Consider the following 21,066-nt stretch of genomic DNA (forward strand, 5'->3'; position numbering starts at 1 on the left):
AAAGTTGACATAGATGAATGTATGATACAGACAGACAGAAATGGCCCTGGAGGATCCCAGTGGCAGAACAACACTTCCTCAAGTTTCCAGAGGAACTGCAGGGACAGAATAGCTGAATTAGATGAATGTGGGCAGCCTCTGATGTAAAATGTCTTTGGGACTTGAGCACCAGAAGGTAGCAACTGCAGTGCTAATCTTCAAACAGAGGCCCACGGGAGAGCCAGGGAATTACAAGTCTGCAAGCCTGGCATCTAGACTGGATTCATTAGTAGAAGTAATAACAAAAGGTAGCATTGACAGACAATAAATATGATATTTTAGGTAAGGGTCAACGTGACTTCTGTGAGGGGAAGTCCTGTGACACCCACCTCTTGCTATTCTTTGGCGAAATCAATTATATCATTGACACAGTTAATTTATTTCAAAATTGGTTTTGATTACATTCTTCAGAAAATGTCTTTAAGGATGTAACCAGTCATGAGACACAGAGATATAGTAGGGCTCTGCAGGTGACATGAGAAAAGCAGATTGGAGTTGACTATTCTGTCAGATATAAAACCTATCAAAAGAAAGCCATAAAAACAAACCGAAACAAAACAACTTGGCTTTTCACCACTAGGTAGTAGGCCTGCAAACTCTGTGGCAAGGCATGTGGATACAAAATTTTGCATTTCTTTAAGAGAACTAAGTAGAAGAAAGAGCCATCAAGGTTTAGTAAAGAGACAGAGGTTACGCTCAGAAAAGCCCTGGAGCTGAAAATGTTTGGAAGCTGCAAGAGTGTTATAAGGAAATGTCATATGTGCTCATGCTGCTCCATCTCCAGTAATGGAGCAGCAGACTCCAGACTTCCCTCTAGTAGACACTGAGGGAAGAATAAAAATATTGAATTAGATGGACTCTTGGTTTGAACCAGTTTGGCCATTCTTATGTTTCTGTGTTCTTCTTTGCAAAGCAGAATGAAAACATTGAAAGGAAGCCTTAGAAATTAGTTCTCCCATCATAGCACAGGGATATTTTAAAAAAGGGAAAAAAAAAAAAAGGAAAGAAAAAAGAGAGAGAGTAACACGTTTTCTTTCCTGGAAAAGGGAAAGATAAAGGGGGGACCTATTCCAAACACCCATCTCAAAGATTCTGGGCAAGCCTTATGAACCACCAGAAGAGAATCTGCCTCACACTATGATATTCAGGATACAGTTTAAGCAAAGGTTTGGAGATTACATTGTAATTACCCAATTAGCTCTTGCGTGCAGAGGGGATTCTCTTGCATTTATTCATATCCATCAGGGCAGAAATCCAAAGCTTTCTGCCTGCTGTGGATTTGCTCTTCGATTTCATCAGGATTAATTTCTTCACCACCCACACAATTCTCTGAATCTCCTCCTCCCCTCCCTGCCCCATTGCCACCTGTCAAAGTTATAAAGATGATTGGTGCTTCTTAAAAGCAGCACAGAGGATCTTTATCCATCTATTTACTGACAGATGCTTTTTCTCCCCTCCTTTGCTAGACTAGTTCTTTCCAAAAGCCCGTAGTCTGTCAAGCTGTCCCCAATGCACATATGTGCATGCAGTGTTTAACCACATCACCTCCTGTAACCCTAGTGTGTAATGTAACTGTGTTTCTAACCCCTCAAAGTCCTAGGTAGCATTTTATTTTGACAAGTCCCAAGTAAAACACAAGGAGATTTTCAAATCCACTGGCCATCAAATTACATTGTATCCTGTGTAAACTGGCCAGCACAAAGAGTTCAGGCTGGCCCAGAGTAACCATTTTTATTTTTAAAGCAGAGGATAAATTTTAGTAGATTAACATTCATACAATCCTGTTGTTGAGTCATTGGGCAGAACTAGGACTGACTGTTTCTTCTTAGCTCTTCCTATCTCAGTCCAAGGCTTGTACAGAGTCATGGGAAACAAGGGGGGGCATTAATCCTTCATGTTCTGGCTCATCTAGCCTTGTAGATATCTTTTCAGAAAGCCTCTTGAATTATATTACCAGAGCTGCTCTGTAAATTAATTGGTTTGGGAGCAGCTATCTTTGATCCTGTCGGTGTCACAGTATGACATGAAATCCTAGGAGTTTTCTTTCAAATTGGAAATCATGATAGCAATGGAAAGCCTGCAATTTAATTTCAAGAAGACCGAGGCTGGGAGAGTGCTTAGACCTACAGTTCCTCCAGCACTGGAAGCTATCTGAACTCCATCAAAGGGGAGCACAGGTAAAAATGCTCTGCTTTGAAACATCTATCATGGTCCTTAAAAAGAAATCAGAGAATTTTCAGCAGCCACAGCTGAAGAAGAGGAACATAACTCAACATAAAAACCCAAGAGATGACACAACAACAAGGCACCTAATCATAGAATATGTCAAGTTGGAAGGAACCCACACGGATCATTGAGTCCAACTCCCTGCTCCTCATAGGACTATCTAAAACTAAACCATAGGACTAAGAGCATCGTCCAGATACTCCTTGAACTCTGACAGGCTTGGTGCCATAACCACTTCCCTGGGGAGCCTGTTCCAGTGACCGACTACTCTCTCAGTTAAAAGCTTTTTCCTAATGTCCAATCTGAACTTTCCCTGACGCAGCTTCATTCTATTTTCTCGTGTCGCAGAATCAGACGAGTCAGCCTCTCTGCGTGCCAGTGCCTCAGCTGCAGAGTGGGAATAACAGCCTTTTCCTTATCCAGAGACATACTAGGAAGTACACTGGAGAAGACTGAGAAAGGATCATGCACTGGGGCAGAGAAGGCTAAATAGATCTCTTGGGTGCCCTCCTGTTACAGTGCCTGCAAGAGCAGCACAACACAGAGATACTCAAATTTGCTTTAAACTGGCAATTATCATCAGCAGGCTCCAGAGCCCAGAACTGCTCAGCAGGAGCTTATGTGCCCTGGTAGAAGCAACACAGCACAAGGGGGCTGCATGCCATGTTTTCTTATCCACTGCTTCTGCATCCGCAACCTCTTGAACAATATCCACTGCGCTGCAGCATGCGTGTCTGCAATTTGCACGCCATCATCTCGAGTTACTTGGGCTTTCCTGACAGGATTAAATGAATAACAAATTGAGTGCTGTCTTTCCCTCCCCCTTACTTCACCCTCCCCTTGCTTTGGTACATACTGAAGTAAAAAGCTTCCTCTGAATCAGATTTCAGCTGTCACAAAGCCAGCAGTTTTCTCCTAGGAAGTCTGTGTGCTAATGACAGAAAGAGCAGCTGCCTCTAAATACTTCATCTGCCATATGCGGTCAAAGGGCAGTAAAAGCCAAGGCCAGGCGCAGGTGTGGGGGCTTGCAGAGCCTCCCCACTCTCCCCAGGCAGGCTCTGGTGGGAAAGGGAGGGAGAGAGAACACCACCTCTTGATTGACAGGAGGGCCAGGGAGAGCTGCCGAGGCAGCAGGCGTGAGGCTGCAACAGGGCAGGTGCTCACCTGGGCTCAGGCCTGGCAGGTGCTGCACCAAGATGTGGCTGCTGCCCCCCAGCCCACCACCCAGAAACCCTGCAGCTGCCTCACGGTCCTCTGGAAGTCACAGCAACCCAGGCAGCTACACCTCAGCTGCCACAAAGCAGTTAGGGTTTTAACCTCCCAAGCATCTCCTCCTACCCCAACAGGAGCACTCTTTCCCTTCTTACAGGTGAGACAACCCAAGGCAAAGAGGCTGAAGTGACTTGCTCTTATAGAAGGACAACTGAGGTGGAATCTAGGACTAAAGTTCTGGTATTTCTTTTTCTGAAAATCCAGTGCTTTACACAAAATGAAGGCTTGGTTGTTCTCGGCTAGGGTCCAAGGACATGCTTTGTTGGCAGCATTACATAATCTATTTAGAGCTTTTTGATTCCCACATGTTCAAGGCACTTGTACTTTTCACAAAACATTGTGGTGTCATTGAACACAATGTTATGTTTGAACTGAAATGAGTTAAAAAAACAAAAAAAGTAAGACCAAACACAAAAAGCCCTATCTCCATCTATTATTACACTTAAATAAGAGCTGGTCTCTCACAATCATGCTATCTTAGTAGAGAATGAAATAAGACTGAGCCTGACCCTAGCCATGCTCATTAGTGATGATCTATTATCTAATATCATCAATTTACTGAGACAAAAAAGCATCCTGTCAAATCCACCATCATTTCTTTCACTCTGCACGAAGACATCCTGAGATAGAAGGAAGGGTGGAGGAGAACACAGAAGTACCTCAGCACCTAATCATGTCATAGGGATACTAAAGAGCACAGGTTGTCATGTGTATGATCCTGTTTTAATGGATTCACTTACCTGCATCACCCAAGGCTTCCCACAGTAGGATTTTCAATGGTGGCAGGAAAGTATAATATTGTCTCGAGTTGTAAGCCTCAGAAACTTTAATTAGAGATATGCTCTTGCTAGACAGATCCTTTGGAGTACCCTAAAAAACTTCTGCAAAGGGCATAGAGGCTGGCAGTGCTTAGTGACAGTTACCATTGTGACAAGTGCCAGCTGCAGGCTTTACAACATAGTATAGTGAAGGTATCTTGTGCCACGTTGGTAAGAGAGGCTTCAGGACCTATATTTTTATTTACGTGATCCTAAGAGTATGACATTATTTAAAACGCTGCTTCTGCAGACAGGCAGAAGGAAACATTTATTCCTTGTAAAAACTGCTCTACAGATGTGTGGAAAATGGCCAGGATTTTAGTTTGTTTCCAGATCTGCTTCAATTTATGTTATCAAAACTACACCAGAAATGAAGTGCCAGTGCTGTCCATTGTCACTAGAATAGTCCCAGCTAGAAGGAGGTGGGGGTCAGGTTCTCATGTCTGAATACTCCCAAAAGTAAGAAGTGCCTTGATACAAGCTGAGTGATTTTCTTCTTCTTTCTTGCCTACGCTCTGGTCTGTCTCTGCTCAATCTCACTCTTTTAGACTAGCCTACAACCTGCATACAAGGAGCAGGCAAGCCCTAGAGCCCCACACAAGCTCATGCATCTCCTTGTTTCTTGAGCAATGGTAAGCAGGAGCATCCCAAAAGGAGGTACAACAGCCAGCTGAGTCACAGGAAATCAGTTGTGCCCCCCAGAATTTTAGAGCCCTCTTGGTATCTTTCAGGGGAGCTAAATACTTAGGTGTTTTTCCTAGTAAATGCTCATAATGGGCAATATACCTACACTGCAGTAGCATTACCATGGTGAACATACCCAATGGTGCAGCACCAGTACTGTTGCAGGATCCATGATGCAAGCTTAACTTTCTCTTTTGGTTTCCCAATTCACACCTTCATTGCCCCTGCTAGCAGCAGGTCATCTGGTGTAGGGGTTAAAATGAGAAAATTATCACTTCTGGATGCTTAAGTTCTTTGACAGAACAACAACTTCACAAATAATGAGTGGCAGGGAACTAAAACCTTTATGACTCAACTGACAAAACAGTTCTCCATGCTTCATGGGTAGTACAGATGCTTGACGTAAGGGATATTGTGATGATTAATAATTAATTGGCTGGAGACACCAAATGCCCAAGGACAGATGCCTCCCCTCTGCAAACTCTGGGAGCTGAGGCTGCACTTTGCAGGAGGGAGGGATGGAAGGTGGTAGGGTGAGAAGGTGACAAGGTTGGTGTGTCCCTGGAAGTCAGCAGCCTTTTTGAGGTACTTTGCCTTTTGTTTCCCAATACAGAAGAAGGTATTATTCTGCACTTCTCCAGGTGGCTTTTACTGCCTTAGTCACTTGGGGACCAGAGCAGCAATGATCCTTGCCAATTCCTGATGACAGCTCGCCTAAATGAGATGCATCATTAGAAGCTGCATTCATGTATTTAATAGACTCAATATCAGCTTAAATGAGGCACCTCTGAAACCTCATGAGAGGTAACAGACAGCTGGCTGGAAACATGCTTCAAAGTCCTGTGGGTATGAGAAGTAGAATTTGAGTTCAGAGGTACCAAGTGCAGGATTGTTAAGCACCTGACATGTTAGAAACTATAAAATGTTTTTTTATGACAACTTTAAAATCTCCATCTGCATAAATTTGTTTGATCCAACAACAGCTTTAACTATATCAGGATTATCTAAAACAGCAGCTGCAATAGACACCAAACTGCATGTCTTAAAGTAATTACACATGACAAAGGGAATCCTTGAAGCATTTCAATACCATTTACAAACAGCACTTAAAAAGCCACAGCCACAGCCTACTAGCAAAACTTTACTGCAGGGATGAAACAGGAAGATAGAATGTCACTTTTACTCCAACTTGCTTCCTGCTTCTTTGCCTTTCTCTCAGAAGTAGAGGATGTTTTAAAGAGTGTTGAAAAAGTTCAAGTTCTATTTGGTTCTGTGGAGCTGAGGATTGTGAAAGAGAGAAGGAGTCTCACCCTCCCCATACACCTTTTCTCTTGCCTCTCAGAAGAAGTGTTCCCTCCCATTAGCTCTGCCTGAATTTAGAGGACAGAAGAGTATGCTCAGCAGTCAGGGGGACATGTGACCAATCCAATTAACAGGGTGCTGAGACGATCTCCTTTCTGTCCTCCTTTGCCCCACATGGGGTGTCCTGCCTGCTTGACTGGCTTTGCCAAGGCCTCTGGCTACCAAGATGCAGAGCATCTCCTGCCAGCAGCACTCTGTCCAAGGAAGGAGACAGAATTTAGCCCAGACAATAAAACCCAGCAAAATTTGCATGGATCCACATGGTTTACATTTGTTTATCCTTCCAGAGGCTTTTGCTTAGCAGAAGTCACAGCTCTCTTTTTCTTATGAGATACACAGGGGAAGACAGGATTTGTAGCACTTCCTTTCTTCTCTTCCCAAAAACACCTGAGCTTGAAATGGACCCATTGAGTTTGCCCCTTTCTCTCTGATCTGTTTCTTCTTGGCTTACACTGGCATGAATCTGTTCTGTTTCAGTTCAGTACAACCTGTTCCTCAATGCATTGGCCCCCAATATTCTTGCAGTAGCAAGCGCAAGAGGCACAGTACTCCAGCAGCAGAAAATAGAAGAGGTCTATTCCACATCCCAAACAACTGCCAAAGAGAAGACAGGCAGCTGCCTTGGATAACAAGCATCCATAAAAATTAGCGTGAACAAGGGCACAGCAAATGGCACTGCAATCAAGAACAATGAATGTCAGAACTGGAGACAGATGGTGGGTGGATTTCGGCTCAGGACATGCATTTTTAGCTCTGGCCTGCGCAGATTTGGAAACCTCCAGTACTGCCTTTCCACAATGCCTCCAACACAGGCATACTCTAAAGATGCACTAGCCTATGTATTCTTAGTGCTGGGACAGACTCAGAAAAACAGCTGCCCAAAGAATTGACTCTTCAGGTTAGCTAGCCAGCTAAGGAGAAGGCAGAAGAGATCTTCTCAGGGCAACAAAAGCCTGACATCTGTCTAAAAATGCCCTGAATAGAAACAAATCAATAGGAGGAGGGAAGAGCTACACTGGCCTCTGCTTACCAGGAAGAGCAAGTTCTTTCTGCTTGTACTTGATAACCAGGAGTCCAGATGCTTCTCCAGGACAGTACAGGCCAACTTTCTAACCACTTCAGCCTGCCAGAGGGGATTTGGCTTTCCACCTGCCTCAGAGGGAAGCGGCCTGGTCACTCTTTCATAGTCTACCTGGAGTGAGGCCTTCTCAGTCCTTGTGGTGAAGCAGTTTTCTTTCATATAAAGTGAGGAAAATATTCCTTTCATGCAAAATACACTTTCAGTGGGCCAGAGAACAAATGTGAATATATAGCCTGGCTCTAGCCTGGACAGCTTCCTGGAACAGCTAGGATCCACTGGGAACATCTACTCTTCTGATATGTATTTTAAACACAAACTAAATGCTTTGACACAAGAGGCCCAGAACAACCAACTCCAGAGTTTCTCGCTGTCTGCTTCTTTGGCAGACCTGCATGATGGGGCAGTTGTGTTCAAGTCCCTCAGGGATTTTAACCAGGTCTCTGTCATTCCAAATGCATCAGCACACTAGATGGTAGAAGTCAAATGCAGAACTACTACTGATCCTCCCCTAGCACATAAGTACCGCTCATGCCAGAACCTCTGGGCATGTCATGCCATCTCAAATGCCCTAAAATATTCAAGACATCTCCACAAAGTTGATAGCTACGAAACAGGATCTATGAGGGAAGAGACCTGGACCTTCCCTTAGAGGAAGCCAGAGGTCAGATGGATATCCTAAAACTGCCCTTGGTGTCTGTTCTTCAGCAGCTGAATGAAGCTTTTCATTTTCTAGATAAGCAATGTGCTAAGAAAGCACCTCAGACCTGCCTGGAAATACGTACAGCCTAGGCCTCTTCTTAAGCAACTAGAAGAAACCTGCTGAGTCTCTTCCCCAAGTGCTGCCTAAAAGTGCAGGTTAATGACAGAGGTAATGACTTATCAGATTTGTCACATGCTAAACCTCTTGGTCCTCTCTTTCTGTCACTTCTCACACTCACCAGGCTAACCCAGAGTGGGGGAAAATTACAAATACAGAGCAATTACAAAATCATCTGCTCCAAGTAATCCCAAACTGAGTAACATACACAGATGAGTCGAGAACACATGTCTAGAAGTACACCATGTACCTAGGGAAAGCTAACCTATGGCAAAGCCTATAATTCACTCTAAAAAGCAACACTGGGCTCCTCATGCACTCTAAATCACGAGGCAGCAATCAGCATCTAGGAAGCTTTTTTCCTTCTATCAGTATTCAGTACAAATTAATCACTAGCAGAAGATATTGAAGAGAACAGCAAAGGGGTTGACAGTTCCTTGTGGGTTGAAGTAAGACTGCATGGAAAGCACAGTAATAGGTCCATGGTTGAAGGTTTGGCAAACCGTGTTATTGACAGAGCTCGCACTGCACCAGGTCCTCCATGTCTCAGAGATGTGGATCTATCGATAGTCACATGGCATTCGACTCCTGTTGACCCATACGATGTAGGCACTTACTAAACAGGCTGAAATGCTTTCAGCATTTCTAGCATCTTACACTTGCTTCTGCAGATAAGCATTCGTACCTATCACAGATAATTTGTAAGCCAAAGTATTTCTTCTTATCATTGCTTTTCCAGACACCTTAAGATTAATTGCTGAAAAACTAAGTTGCCAATTAAAACAATTTTCCACTCTTAGGACATAGCCCCATATTTTGCTCTGAGAGGAAAAGTCTCACAGACTCACATGCTGATTAGATAAAGCTCTGAAGTAAGGAGATATCTGCTTTAACTCCTCTTGATCTTCCATACTCAAGAACATCCAGTTTTTATCTAGAATGGTATCAAAATTTTTTTTTTCTTTCCTAACAGTTTGAGTCAATTTGCTAGAGAAAGAATCATCAGACTTGTGAATTTTGCTTCTTCTCTTCCCCAGCAGAAATATAGATTTTATGTATTGATTGTTCTCTGCCTCCCTCCCCAGCTTCAGCTACGTCATCTTGGCATAATGACAGGAACAAAAAAGACTGAAACAAACAGAGAATTAGAACAAGGGCAACCCAGGTCACTTAACATAGCTTTTGGACCTAGGACATACATTTAAGTTCAGTCCATTGCACTAACGCACAACTATATACCTGCCCATCACAACACTTAGAAATGGATCCGACAGCTGTTCCAACTTAGCAACACCATTCCCATCACTAGTGCTCAGCTCCCTACAGCAGAAGCTCCCACCACCTGCACAACTGGTCCCTGCGGGCTGCCTCCATAGGAAGCTGGATGACCAGCTGAGCCACGACACCACAGCTGCTCAACCTATAAATCAGGAAGGAGTTACAAAGGCAGCGGGATCTTGCTTTGCTACCACAGCATAAATTTATTTGGTAGGAGAGTGACAGTCTTCAGTATTGTCAACACATCATCTTCCATCAATACTAAGAGGGTTTTGTTTGGTTTGGGGTTTTGTTTGTTTGTTTTAAAGAATAGCGAAGTGACATTAGGAACTTTGACAGCCTAAAGAGCCAGAGGCTAAATCTTGCTGACAGAAGTGTCATGTTCTAAAAGGAGTCTGCCTTCTTGTTTGAGGAAACCCCAAAAGCATCAGAGAAAATTCACTGGAAAACAGCTTCCATATGGTTTCAAAAGGAAACAATCATTTTTCTCAGAGCTGCTCAGAGACAGGCCAGGGGATTGTGACTTTACCTGTAGATGGGGTTCAATGACAACTTCCAGTAGCAGCAAAAGTTTTCTGTAGCTGTAGGTTAGACCTGACCTTACCTTAAGCCTCTGGGCTTACACCTGAAATCCTGCCCATAAGACTCCTGACTCTGTAGGACTTCAGGCTGCCCTGTAGAGAGTACTTTAGAGACTCTAATTAATACTGTTATCTTCAGGACCAAACCCAAGAGCACTGATGTGATAACTGGGCTAATAACAGGACCTGTGAAGCTTTGCTCCAGCGGCAGAGTTCACACATTTTTAACACTGCATTTGCTTTCCTAGGTTCTCCTCACTCATAAGGGTTTACTGTATTTGCTGATGTAAAGCACAGCACGTTGTGGAGCAGTTTTCCTAACACATGGAGGACTAGCGGAATCCAGAACTCCCACATTGCCGTGGATGGGTCAGTTCAAGTCAGTCCACCGGGCAACAGAGCACAGGTTCAATGAGCTTGCTGATGGGATGGATGCTGCAGCTGGAGACAGCAATGCCCTGTGTACAGCAAATAGCTCTGAACATCTCTCATGCATAAGCACAGGGCAGTGAGCTAAAGAACTGCAGTGCTGGAGCAGATCAGCATGGACAGGTAGCCAGCTTGTCACCCTGACATTATCAAAACAGACTGTTCCCCTGATGGATAATAAATCTCCAGGCTGTTGCTAAGAAAACAAAAATCCATTTATTATGCATAAATGCGTACACTTCATAACTGGACTTATTAACGCAGGCCATGCCACTTACTCTTTAGCTTCTTCATTGTTTTAGGATCTGATGCCATGTTTGGATTCCTTCTTCTTGAAGAAATGAACTCAGCTGCAGCTCAGTGTATTAGTTCTTATATCTTTTCTTCCTCCAATTGATTTTCTCTCTCCAAAGATATGAGAGAAGTGATGTCTAGTTGCATTTCCCCATTTTGTCACAGGCCTGAACCAGGCACTGACTATGACACAGTGCTCTGCATCACCAGGCTGCTTTCCTTTTCCCTCTGCTGCCAAGTTCAAGCAGGGCAAGGCTGTGACTGACCTGCCTGAGATCAGCCTGTTGTCACTCAAATAAAACTGATGCAGACTAGGAGGAAAAGAAAAACAGAAACAAAGCAAGTTTTCCTCACCCGCATGCACTGCCAGGCTGCTCAGCCTGATTTATTTGAAAACTCTGATATACTGCTATCAAATTTTCCATACACATTTTTAAAATGTATTATTCTTGTTTCTAAGTCAAGAACATTTGCACTGGGAACTGCTGCAACCAAGAAAAGTGAAGCAGCCTGGATAGCCCTCTCATCTCTTGGGCTCAGGACTCTGCTGACACACACTGAGAGCAGCCTTTTCTGCACCCTGTCTCATTCGCAGCACTGGTCTAACTGGTCTCTAACTTTGGCCTCTAACCAGGAGTCTTCCCAGAGCATTTTTGGGCCCACAATAACAAGTATCATAGTATGATACTACTGTTACAGATTTTGCAGTGGGACCATTACTTTACCTGAGTGATTATGAACCCCAGACCTATTATGCAGCATAAGCATAATTTAACAGTCTAAACTCAATCAAAAAAACAGAAAAAAAAAACCAAAACAAAAACACAAGCAGTAAACACACCAAACCAAACAGCACAGAAGGCCAACTAAAAGCTCTAGGAAGGCACAGAAAACAAGCATTCGAGATCTACCTGATCCCTCACATTTATTGCCTGTGATTAACACTATGTCACTATGTTCCACTACCTTAGAAACAAAGTTTAGCACTTAGGTAGGACATGTTATCACACTGTGGGGAAACCCACTATGAGACACCAGGCACCTGCTATCTCACCACTCTGTTTTGTTACCCAGCACGCTGTACTTGTTACGGTTTGAAGACAGCAAAATGAATAAGGCTCTGGATAAATGAAGAGTCAGTGTTAAAGTAAAATTCCAAGGCCAAAATCTTCCCCCTTTCCTTCAGGAATTTAAGGATTTACTTTTGACCTTACCCCCACAACAAGCCTATGAAGAAGATAAAACATCCCAGATCTTCCTTAGCCAGGTCTTACTCATGGAAGAGGGAATTCTTATGAGCTTTGAGAGCGACCAAAGAATAAATAAGAACTTTACACACCTACGAAACCCTTCCAAGAACATGGCAAACTTCTGAGTTAACAGTGTGTTTTGGAGAACTGAAATGATTCAGATTTGGCAAACAGTTTTGGCCAGAGATGACTGGCAAATATTTTAAGGAAAAGTCAAAACACTTCATTTGGTATGTTTTAAAAAGTGGTGATTTTGTTTCAGAACAACTTTATATATATTTATGAGGAGTTGCCAGAATTTAATTAAAATCTCCAGAAGGCAATATTTTGTGTTTTGCTCTCTGCTGAATTCATTCAGTTTGACCCAAATACGAAATAAAAAGAAAGACGACATGCTAGTGACTATCACTTAATCTTTTAAGACCACAAGTTGCTGTATTGACTTAGAGCGTCCCTTCAGCTCATTGCAGCAAGAAACTCCACAGCTACCAACCTACTTGACAAAAAAGTTCCCTTGCTTTCCATGGAGTTTCCTGGAACACCAGGGTCAGGTGATGCTGTACTTCTCCACACACAGTAGCTCACAAATAACTAATGAGTGATGCAGAGTTGGGACCACCACCTACAATAGGATTTCTCACTCTTCTGACTAACAGAGCTGAGAGCATCCGAGACCTCTACTAACAGCAATCACAAATATGTTATTTTCTAGTGAGTATTCTTTCCTCCAGAGAGACAATAAAATGTTAGATGATGTAGTCTGCTTAAAAAAATCACAGAATAAAGTGATTGCAATCCTGTTGCTCAAAGGCTCCTTACATACTGAAGATAGAGGTACCAACTACCTCTATTCCTTCAGTCTCAATCATTTATTTATAGTGGCCAAGAGTCTCACTCTTTTCCACTTGCACAGGAAACCAAAAATGATATTAGGATAGTAAATCTGTGCTGGTTTTCAATGGCACACACAGGTCATGCAAGCAATGGATGTTAAAGCAAAATGGTGAAAATGACAGCTGAAAAGTGCAAAAGGAAAAGTAACTTCCAGCTCTATAATACTATTTTTTATCAGAGAAGTTGACTTAAAGTACTAATGTTTTATGCATTTATTCTGTGGCCATAAAGACCCTCTAGCTTTATCCCTTACCTCACAGATACCTGTTGTGTCCTCTTCACACACAGACTCTCTCACAATCCTTTTCTCAGAGCACATAACCAAAACTCAACTTTCACCCTATCCCAGGGTCTGCTGCAGAGTCCCACATATAGGTTCCCACATCACAACTGCTTGTCCAAAAATCTGACTTACCTCCCTCCTGGGACTGACAGAATAGCCAAAATGCTTCTTGCAATTTCTCCCTCTTGAACCAGCACCCTCCTACCAGCCCTCAGTCCCCAAGCCTGGCTCTACATAGAAGCAACTGTAAGATGACAGACACTTGTAGAGCCAGATGGAAAGAACCTCATCAGAGCTCTTCTCCCTGCCTGGCTACTCACAGGCTACAATCATCTTCTGATCAGCCTTTGCTGGGAGACCACAAGCTGTTTTGAGACACAGAGCATGGTCAGTGTTTCTTGGTGGTACAAGTGAAACTATTTATCCTCTCTCATAAAGGAATAGAAACTCATTACAAACCTTTATGGTTTGTAACACCACCTTTCTCCTTCTCTCCCTCCCCAGAAATGCTGCCCTGTGTGCAGATGCAGCCTGCCAGGATGCTCTGATCCACTGCACCAATAAAAATCAGGAGTGAGATTCATGTTTCTAGAACTTTGAGAAACAGCACACACGACTATAAGCATTTACATCCTCAGACCAAAACCCCACCCCTACTTCAACACGGGCTTCCCCTTGTAATATCACAAACACAAAACAGAGGCCTTTATCACTGCTGTGGAGACAAGAATGCTACTGTGTTTGTTTTCCTGTCAGGGCAACTCAGTGGTGTGATGGAGAAATCAAGTCAACGACACCATCACCCACTGATCAGAGAAGCAAGAGAGACACCAGCCACTTACCTGCAGGGCCGCCCTTTGCCATGAGCCATTGGCCTTCAGCCATTTAGCTGGCAAATTATTTAAATTATATAAAAAACTGAAAGAATGTGGGAGAATCATTTAAAATAATTACATTTTGGCTACCTCTCTGAAGCTGGAAGTCACAGTGGAAAATCTCAGAGCTAGTGCCTCTACAGTGCCTTGAATCTTATTTCCCCCTCATTCAGTCTAGTGAGGATGACAGGTAGTGTCAGTGGAATCAATGAAATAACAGTGGGACAAAGCTGAGAAAGAGTCACCCCTCCCATCCAAGCAGACCCTACATCATTGCTCCCTGCTGACCAGGGCTCTCATTCTCCTCTGCAGCACATCCCAGGGGCTCAATTTCCCTGGCATAAATAGTAAGCAAAAATACCAGTAGATCAAAATGTCAGGTTTGTATGTTATCAGCTGCAAAGACAGTGGAAATTCAGGACAACCATATTTGTAATAAAAGAGAGACAGCAGTGATATGAATATCTTTGCTTTTAAGTTAATAGCATGAATGTGCTATGTAATAAGCTTGAAAATATTATGAGAGCCCCCAGCTTGAATCCCTGCCAAGCAAATTGTTTTCAGTGGAATGTGTTTAGCTTGCTTGCTAAAGATTTAAACCTAGGCAATAATTGCAGTTACTTTTCTGTTTGATTTAAGTGGGCAACATTTATTAATGTACAGTGATAAAGTCAACTATTCTAAAGTAAGCCACAAAGACTTAAAGCAATAAGGAAACAGGATGATATCTTGGCTGAAGAAAGCAACCCTGTGATCTAAGTAAGAACTGATGCACAATAAACAGCTTATTAAGGTGGAGTGGAGGGAAGACAGCTGCAAGCTATGAAGGGGAATTTGATTTATCCCTCTGAAAGCAAAGTGATAACTGACTGATCAGAGCAAACTCTGTCATAAATTTTATAGACCCAGTTATTTCATGCAGGTCTCCAAACAGCTGTTGGCTTAGAGTAAGTCCATGTGAGAGACAGGTTCAGATTGGGAAAGAGATTCATCCATGGTCAGCGCCCTGTCTCTGTTGTTATTCTGTGTTTACACTTACACCTTAAATCAGAGTTCAGTATTCTGCATATTCACTCTTTAAAATGTCCTCATTGATCAGCAAAGTTCTCCTGCCTTGTCTGTTTTGCAAGTGCACAAGTGTGTACAAACTCTTTAACAACAGATTTAAAAAAGGACATAATCACCCTGCATGGTAGGGGTGAAGGAACTTGCTTTTGATGGCAGTATTCTGAACACCTGGAATACCCAGTGATTTTTGCTGAATTCCTTTATGTCGAATAAAATAAATCTACAAATAGATCTACCTGCTTCCTCTATTTGTGCAAAACACCTCATTAAATAGAAGCACTTTTTTTCCTAAAGAAGCCTGGTATATATCCAGTGGGTAAAAGGATAAATGGCTATAATCCTTGAATACACAAAACTACACAGAGTGGGCATTTCATAGCTGCACAAAGCCCATAATTGAACTTCTGCCCTAGGGGTAAGTTTTCCTGCAGTGTAAGTGCTTCCAGATGCCATACAGGGGTCATGTTCCTTTTGAAGAAAGCAGAGCTTCACATACAGTTAACTGTTATACCCAGCTGTCTTTTTTTCTTTTTTTTTTCATTGAGGCTAGTTTTCCAACAGTCATTCAAGCAAATGTGCTCATTTCCCAGTTCCCCCGCAATTCCCCACCATAGTGTAACCAAGTGTAGATTTTGCATGGCTACATTCCAAACTCCATGGTGTTAAAATCATAGCAGCAATGGAAAAGCATGTAGCCTTGCTAATCATAATGTAGGGCTTCAAGTAGAGGTGACTCAGTGGTAGTCAAACAGATGCTATATGAAAATAGAACGGTTCCTGTGTACAGAGTAGTTAACCCATGGAGTTAGTACTCACACATTAAGGTTTTAATGGCTTGCTGAGCAGCAAAAATCACTCAGTCTGAATTAAACTGATGACCTCAATTCAGTTCACTGTGTCTGGGTGTCCATCTGAGAACACAGTGATCATGAAAAACAAGTCCCTTCTCCCATAATTCCTTTGGGATTCATTTTTGGTGTCAATCACACACACAAAAAAGGCAAAGACCATGTCCATCCAGTATCCAGATCTCTTCAGCTCAATAGCAAAATATTAACTGATTTGGGACAGCTCAACAGTGGCTGAGAGAGCAAAGTTCAGACCACAACTTGCTGCAGAACAAACTAAAAAAATTGCAAGCAAGACAGTGGCTCTAATAAACACAACCCCTTTATCTTCCTCAAAGTATTAATGAGAAACTCTTGTGTGTTTGACATTTACAGCAACCCACTACTAATCTCTTTGGTGTCTATTCTCTGGATTCCCCTAACAGGGAAACCCACACTATTCTGTGGGCTTCCTGTTGAAATTTGTCACTGCCTGATGACAAAAACCAAATGTGTGCCATAATCTTAAAGGTTTGAGCTAGATATTTAGAGCTCAGCCAGCACCTGGGCCCCATAAGTTTATATTTTTCCCAGCAAAGTTCACTGAATTTTTGGAAGACCTGAAAACCTTTTTTTTTTTTTTTTAATAATGACTTTATAAACAAAAAATGGAGGGAAAGTACATCATCATCAAAATGTTCCTTGTCTGAACCTAAACTTCTGTTGGACCAGAAAGCAAACAAGTTTTGCCAAGCCATCTTCTTTCTGGGGGCTCGTGCCAAGGCTAGGATTTGCACCTTCTGATTTTCTAGCACAGATAATTCCCATTCACATTCTCCCTTGCAAGAAGAGGGCAAGGAAAGCTACTTGCTACACCATTAACTTTCAGGAAACATTGCCAAGGAGCATGTCCCTGCGCTCCTCCCTCTGTTGAAACTTCACCAGTTCAGACAATTTCTTACTCCTGTCATTGCAATTAACCTTCAGAGAAAATAATTAACTACAATCTTATTCATAAGAGGAACTGATCCAGATTACTGACCTAGAAACTATGTGCTTACTGCAATTCTACAGTTGCTTCTCCTCCATGGATGAAATCCTGACCCCTTCCCCACAGCCTGGCAGTGCTTACTCACACAAAATTAAAGGACAATTAGCTCCAACAAAGAGAGGGGTGATCACATCTCCTTCCTTAACTGGGACATTGGAAATTAAAAAGCCCTCTCCTCACCCAGTTCTGCTCCTGAAACATCCTGCAGAAAATCAGGCACAGCTCTACCTGTAATCCAGCTCAATATGCTAAACGTTTCAAAGGCCAGGGTCAGCATCATCTCTGACAGCCAGAACATGACATGCTTGGATGAGGAGTTTGGGAGGGGGTGGGGATCAGCCTCTCTGGGGATCAGTGCTTGGCTCCTCTTCGTGCAATGCCTGCCTCAAAGCACCAACTCCCACCCGGCCCCCCTTCCCTTCCTTCCCCCCCCCAATCAGTACTGTTTCATACTCACCATGTCATAAACATTCAAAATCACTGGTTCATTTGCCATTGTTGATTGCAGTAGAGGCTGGATTAAAACGTTTCAGTCCCTGCCAGATGTGTGTTGCTGCCCCCAGGGTATGCTTTTACCCTGAGCCAGATAGAAGGAAATGCCTCATCCTACAGTCTCCGGAGGAAGGAGTGTGGAGGGAGGAGGAGAGGAGGGAATTCTCGCGGTTGGGGGGAGTAAAGTTGGTTGCAGGGAGGCAGGAAGGCTTGGGTTGGGTTTGCTGGTTGTACAGGATTTATTTTACCCCTCCACTGCGTGACAGATCCAACGTTTCTTTCTAACTCTGTAGTGCACCTCGGGGTCTGTAGACACACACCACTGTAACCAGGCACCGTCCAGCCTTGTAAATCCCGATCCACAGAAGACAGACTCCAAGCCCAGAGATAAGCCCTCTTCTGGCTCCGTGAGAGGCGGGTGGTCGTGGTGGGGGGGGCGTTCTCTCGGCGTCCTCCTCGGCAGAGCGGCGTGCTGCTACAGCAGAGGGCTGCCCGCAACACGCAATAAACCGGGACACCAAGGAACGAAGCAGGTCCGGAACGGGGCGCCGGTGTCCCTTCCGCAGGTAGAGCCCGGTGGCGCCCGGCACCCCCCGCCCGGCCCGGGCCCGCCGGCAGCCGGGAGCCGTCCCCGGGGCTCGCACGGCCGGCAGCCGGGAGCTGTCCGCGGTTCTGCTTCTCGAACCACCGGCACCCGGGGCTCGCACGGCAGGCAGCCGGGAGCTGTCCGCGGTCCTGCGGCTCGGCTCGCCCGGAGCCGTCCGCGGGGCTGGGGCTCGGCCGCCGAGAGCCGCCGCGGTGCTCAGGCGCTGCGGGAAGGGCGCTCCGGCTCTGGCAGGACATCGCGAAGAGGCTGTGCCAGAGGGGCTCCAGCGCGGGGTTCGGCCGTGAGAGGGGGAAGAGGAAGCGGCTGGCTGCCCCCGGGGCAGAGGCGGGATGCTGTAACCCCCATGCTGCCCACAGCCCTGCAGGCAGACCTGGCGTCGGCGCCCAAGTTAGTGGGCAGTTCTCCGCGGGAGGTAGCGCGGGATTTCCCAGCGCCGGGAGGAAGATGCCGAGGAGGCGATGCGTCCAGGCACGGTGCACGGCCGGGGCTGGGCACCCCCAAGTATGCGTGCTCTGCTCTCCAACAGGGTCAGTCCTTATTCTGGGATCCGCTCGTCCCGAGTCGGGCAGCCCCTACTGACTGACAGCCGGGGGGACCTACCCCGTCCTCTGCTGGCTGGATGCATTTCTGCATGGCACACGGTGGGAGGGCGGGGAAGGGACAGAGCGACTGGGCAGGGCGAGTAGTTTCACTTCTGGCAGCAGCAGGGTCTGGAGTTTCTTCCGTCCTGGAGCTACTCTGCACTCGTCTTAGGTCCGCGCGGCTCTGCCATATCTTGCCAGCAAACACTCCCATCTGACCTGGATGCGAGAGTCAATTATAAAATCCACTGCGGTAAATTCATCTTCCTTTTGCTCCTCCTCTGCCTTTAAAGGGAGAGCAGGGTCTCTGTGTGATGGAGCTGGGAAAGGGTGCAGTCAGAGGGGGGTAGGGGGCTCCTGCACCTAGAGATTTGCGTTGGTGTGGGAATTAGCACGCTGACCCCAAACATTCAGATAGACTTTCCGAAACAGCCTCCCCGCACCCCCCCCAAAATAAATAAATAAATAAATAAATAAATAAATATCAAACCACACAGCAGGGATGACCTCATCTGAGCTGGAGGCGTATCTGAGGCTCTCTGCCAGCTCACAGCCAACCAGATCTGGATGAAAATTGCTGGAAGCCCGTTACATCAGCAAAGCCCAGCATGCCCCCAGCCCTTCCCAGTACTGTCTCCAGCCTTATGGGAACCATCCTGTCCGGGATAAGGACTCACCTCCCTTTGTCAGGAGTAGAAGAACAAGACCATAGAGCTGCAGTCTTGTAAATGACTTGTGACATGGCATGCAAGAGGATTTGTGATGGAGGCATGCAGTACAAAAGGAAAGTGAGTCCATGTCCTACATAGCTCAGTGCCAGTCTGACAGAGTCAGGCAAAACTTTTCCCCCAGGCAGTGCCACAGGAGACCCAGAACTGCTTTGCCCTAATGGTAAGCACTTCCATTTTGAAAGGGCAAAGCCAGGGCTGGGGCCTGGGCATGCAACATGGCGGGGACTCCAGCACAGTAATTTCATTTGGGCTACTCATTTGATGGGTGGGCTAAGCAATTACACACACCTGTCACAGGGGCTGGGCCAGCACCCTGACTGCCCCAATTCCCCACCCAGCCCACTCACCCACCAACTCCAGTTTCCCCACTAAGTGCATTAACCATCTGGCTCAGCAGCCTGGGCCTTCAGGAGCAGTTTGCACAGATGGGAGAAGATGCCTCCTTCTCTGCTCTACGATCTCTGAGTCCAGACACTGCTCAGAGGACTGAGCCCCCATCATCACCCTTAAAGACTGTGAAGCAATGAAAACATCCCTCTGTAAGGGGCTAAGCACATCATCATCCATGCCCTAACTTGTAAAACAAACCTCCACTGAAGCCCACAGAGCTTCTGCCAAACTGTCAAAGATACCATGAGATTGTCACTTTTAGGTATGTGTCCTGCTCTGGTGATGGTGATGTTTTAAGGAGACTTGAAAGGAGAGGGAATGACTGGTGTTAGACAGATGGATGTAATTGGAAAAAAAAAAAAGCAGCACACCAGCTCTTCCCACACTTGTCCACATGCTTACTTGCTAAATTAATTCCAATATCTGCTGTGCCCAGAGTTCACTAAAATAAATTAACAGACTCAAAACAGATCCACATTCCATGGAAAAATACCTAAAAATACTTGGCATTTTGAAAAGGTGACAGGCAGTCACAAGCTTAGATGTTTTGTCACATGAACATTTCTAAAATAATCACCTGGGTGGAAAAAAACAAAACAAAACAAAACAAAATAAAATCCACAACTATAGATTAATACCAGAATTTTACTTCTAAATTTTAGACATAGAATAAGGTAAATAATTCAAAGCTAAAAACTTGTCTTTAAATTCATTTTCTTGCTTTAAGAGATCAAAGCAAGTCTACAAGTGCATTTGTTATTTAAAGGACTTCTGCTGTAGGGGAGACAGTAAATGTCACTTGCACATTAAGACCTGGATTCACTCCCCCTAACTTGAAACATAACTGTGAGAGCTACATTACAAATGTCATTGCTTTAGGCTCCCTGTATGTTCATGGAAAGAAGCTGTTCCACATGGTAATTTAGCCTCATCAGTGTTTCAGTGATCCTTTGAAAGTTCCTTTTTCTACCCCATTCTATTCTAGGAGACTTACTGTAATTCCAGACAGAAGGGATCATTCTGACTACAAGTGTGCTAACATTAAAGTAAGCTATTTAACAATCACACAAACTCTTTACAAGGTCTGGTTTGCTTTGGGGTGTCTTGAAGTGTTTCATCAACAGCTCAAGCTGACA

At 44.5% G+C, this 21,066-nt stretch overlaps 1 protein-coding gene across 1 annotated transcript in view; it reads right to left on the bottom strand.

Annotated features, from left to right (window-relative positions):
• Positions 1–17,625, bottom strand: part of LOC308041051 (deubiquitinase DESI2-like) — a gene marked incomplete at its 5' end in the record, with an annotated part of 60,377 nt that extends 42,752 nt beyond the window's left edge. Inside the window, one exon of the mRNA XM_080345509.1 lies at positions 17,587–17,625. Within this exon, the coding sequence (XP_080201635.1) occupies positions 17,587–17,625 (39 nt within the window). The remainder of the gene's footprint in view (positions 1–17,586) is intronic.
• Positions 17,626–21,066: the final 3,441 nt, after the last annotated feature.

This window comes from Nesoenas mayeri (assembly GCF_963082525.1).
Source record: "Nesoenas mayeri genome assembly, chromosome: 5".
NCBI lineage: Eukaryota > Metazoa > Chordata > Aves > Columbiformes > Columbidae > Nesoenas > Nesoenas mayeri.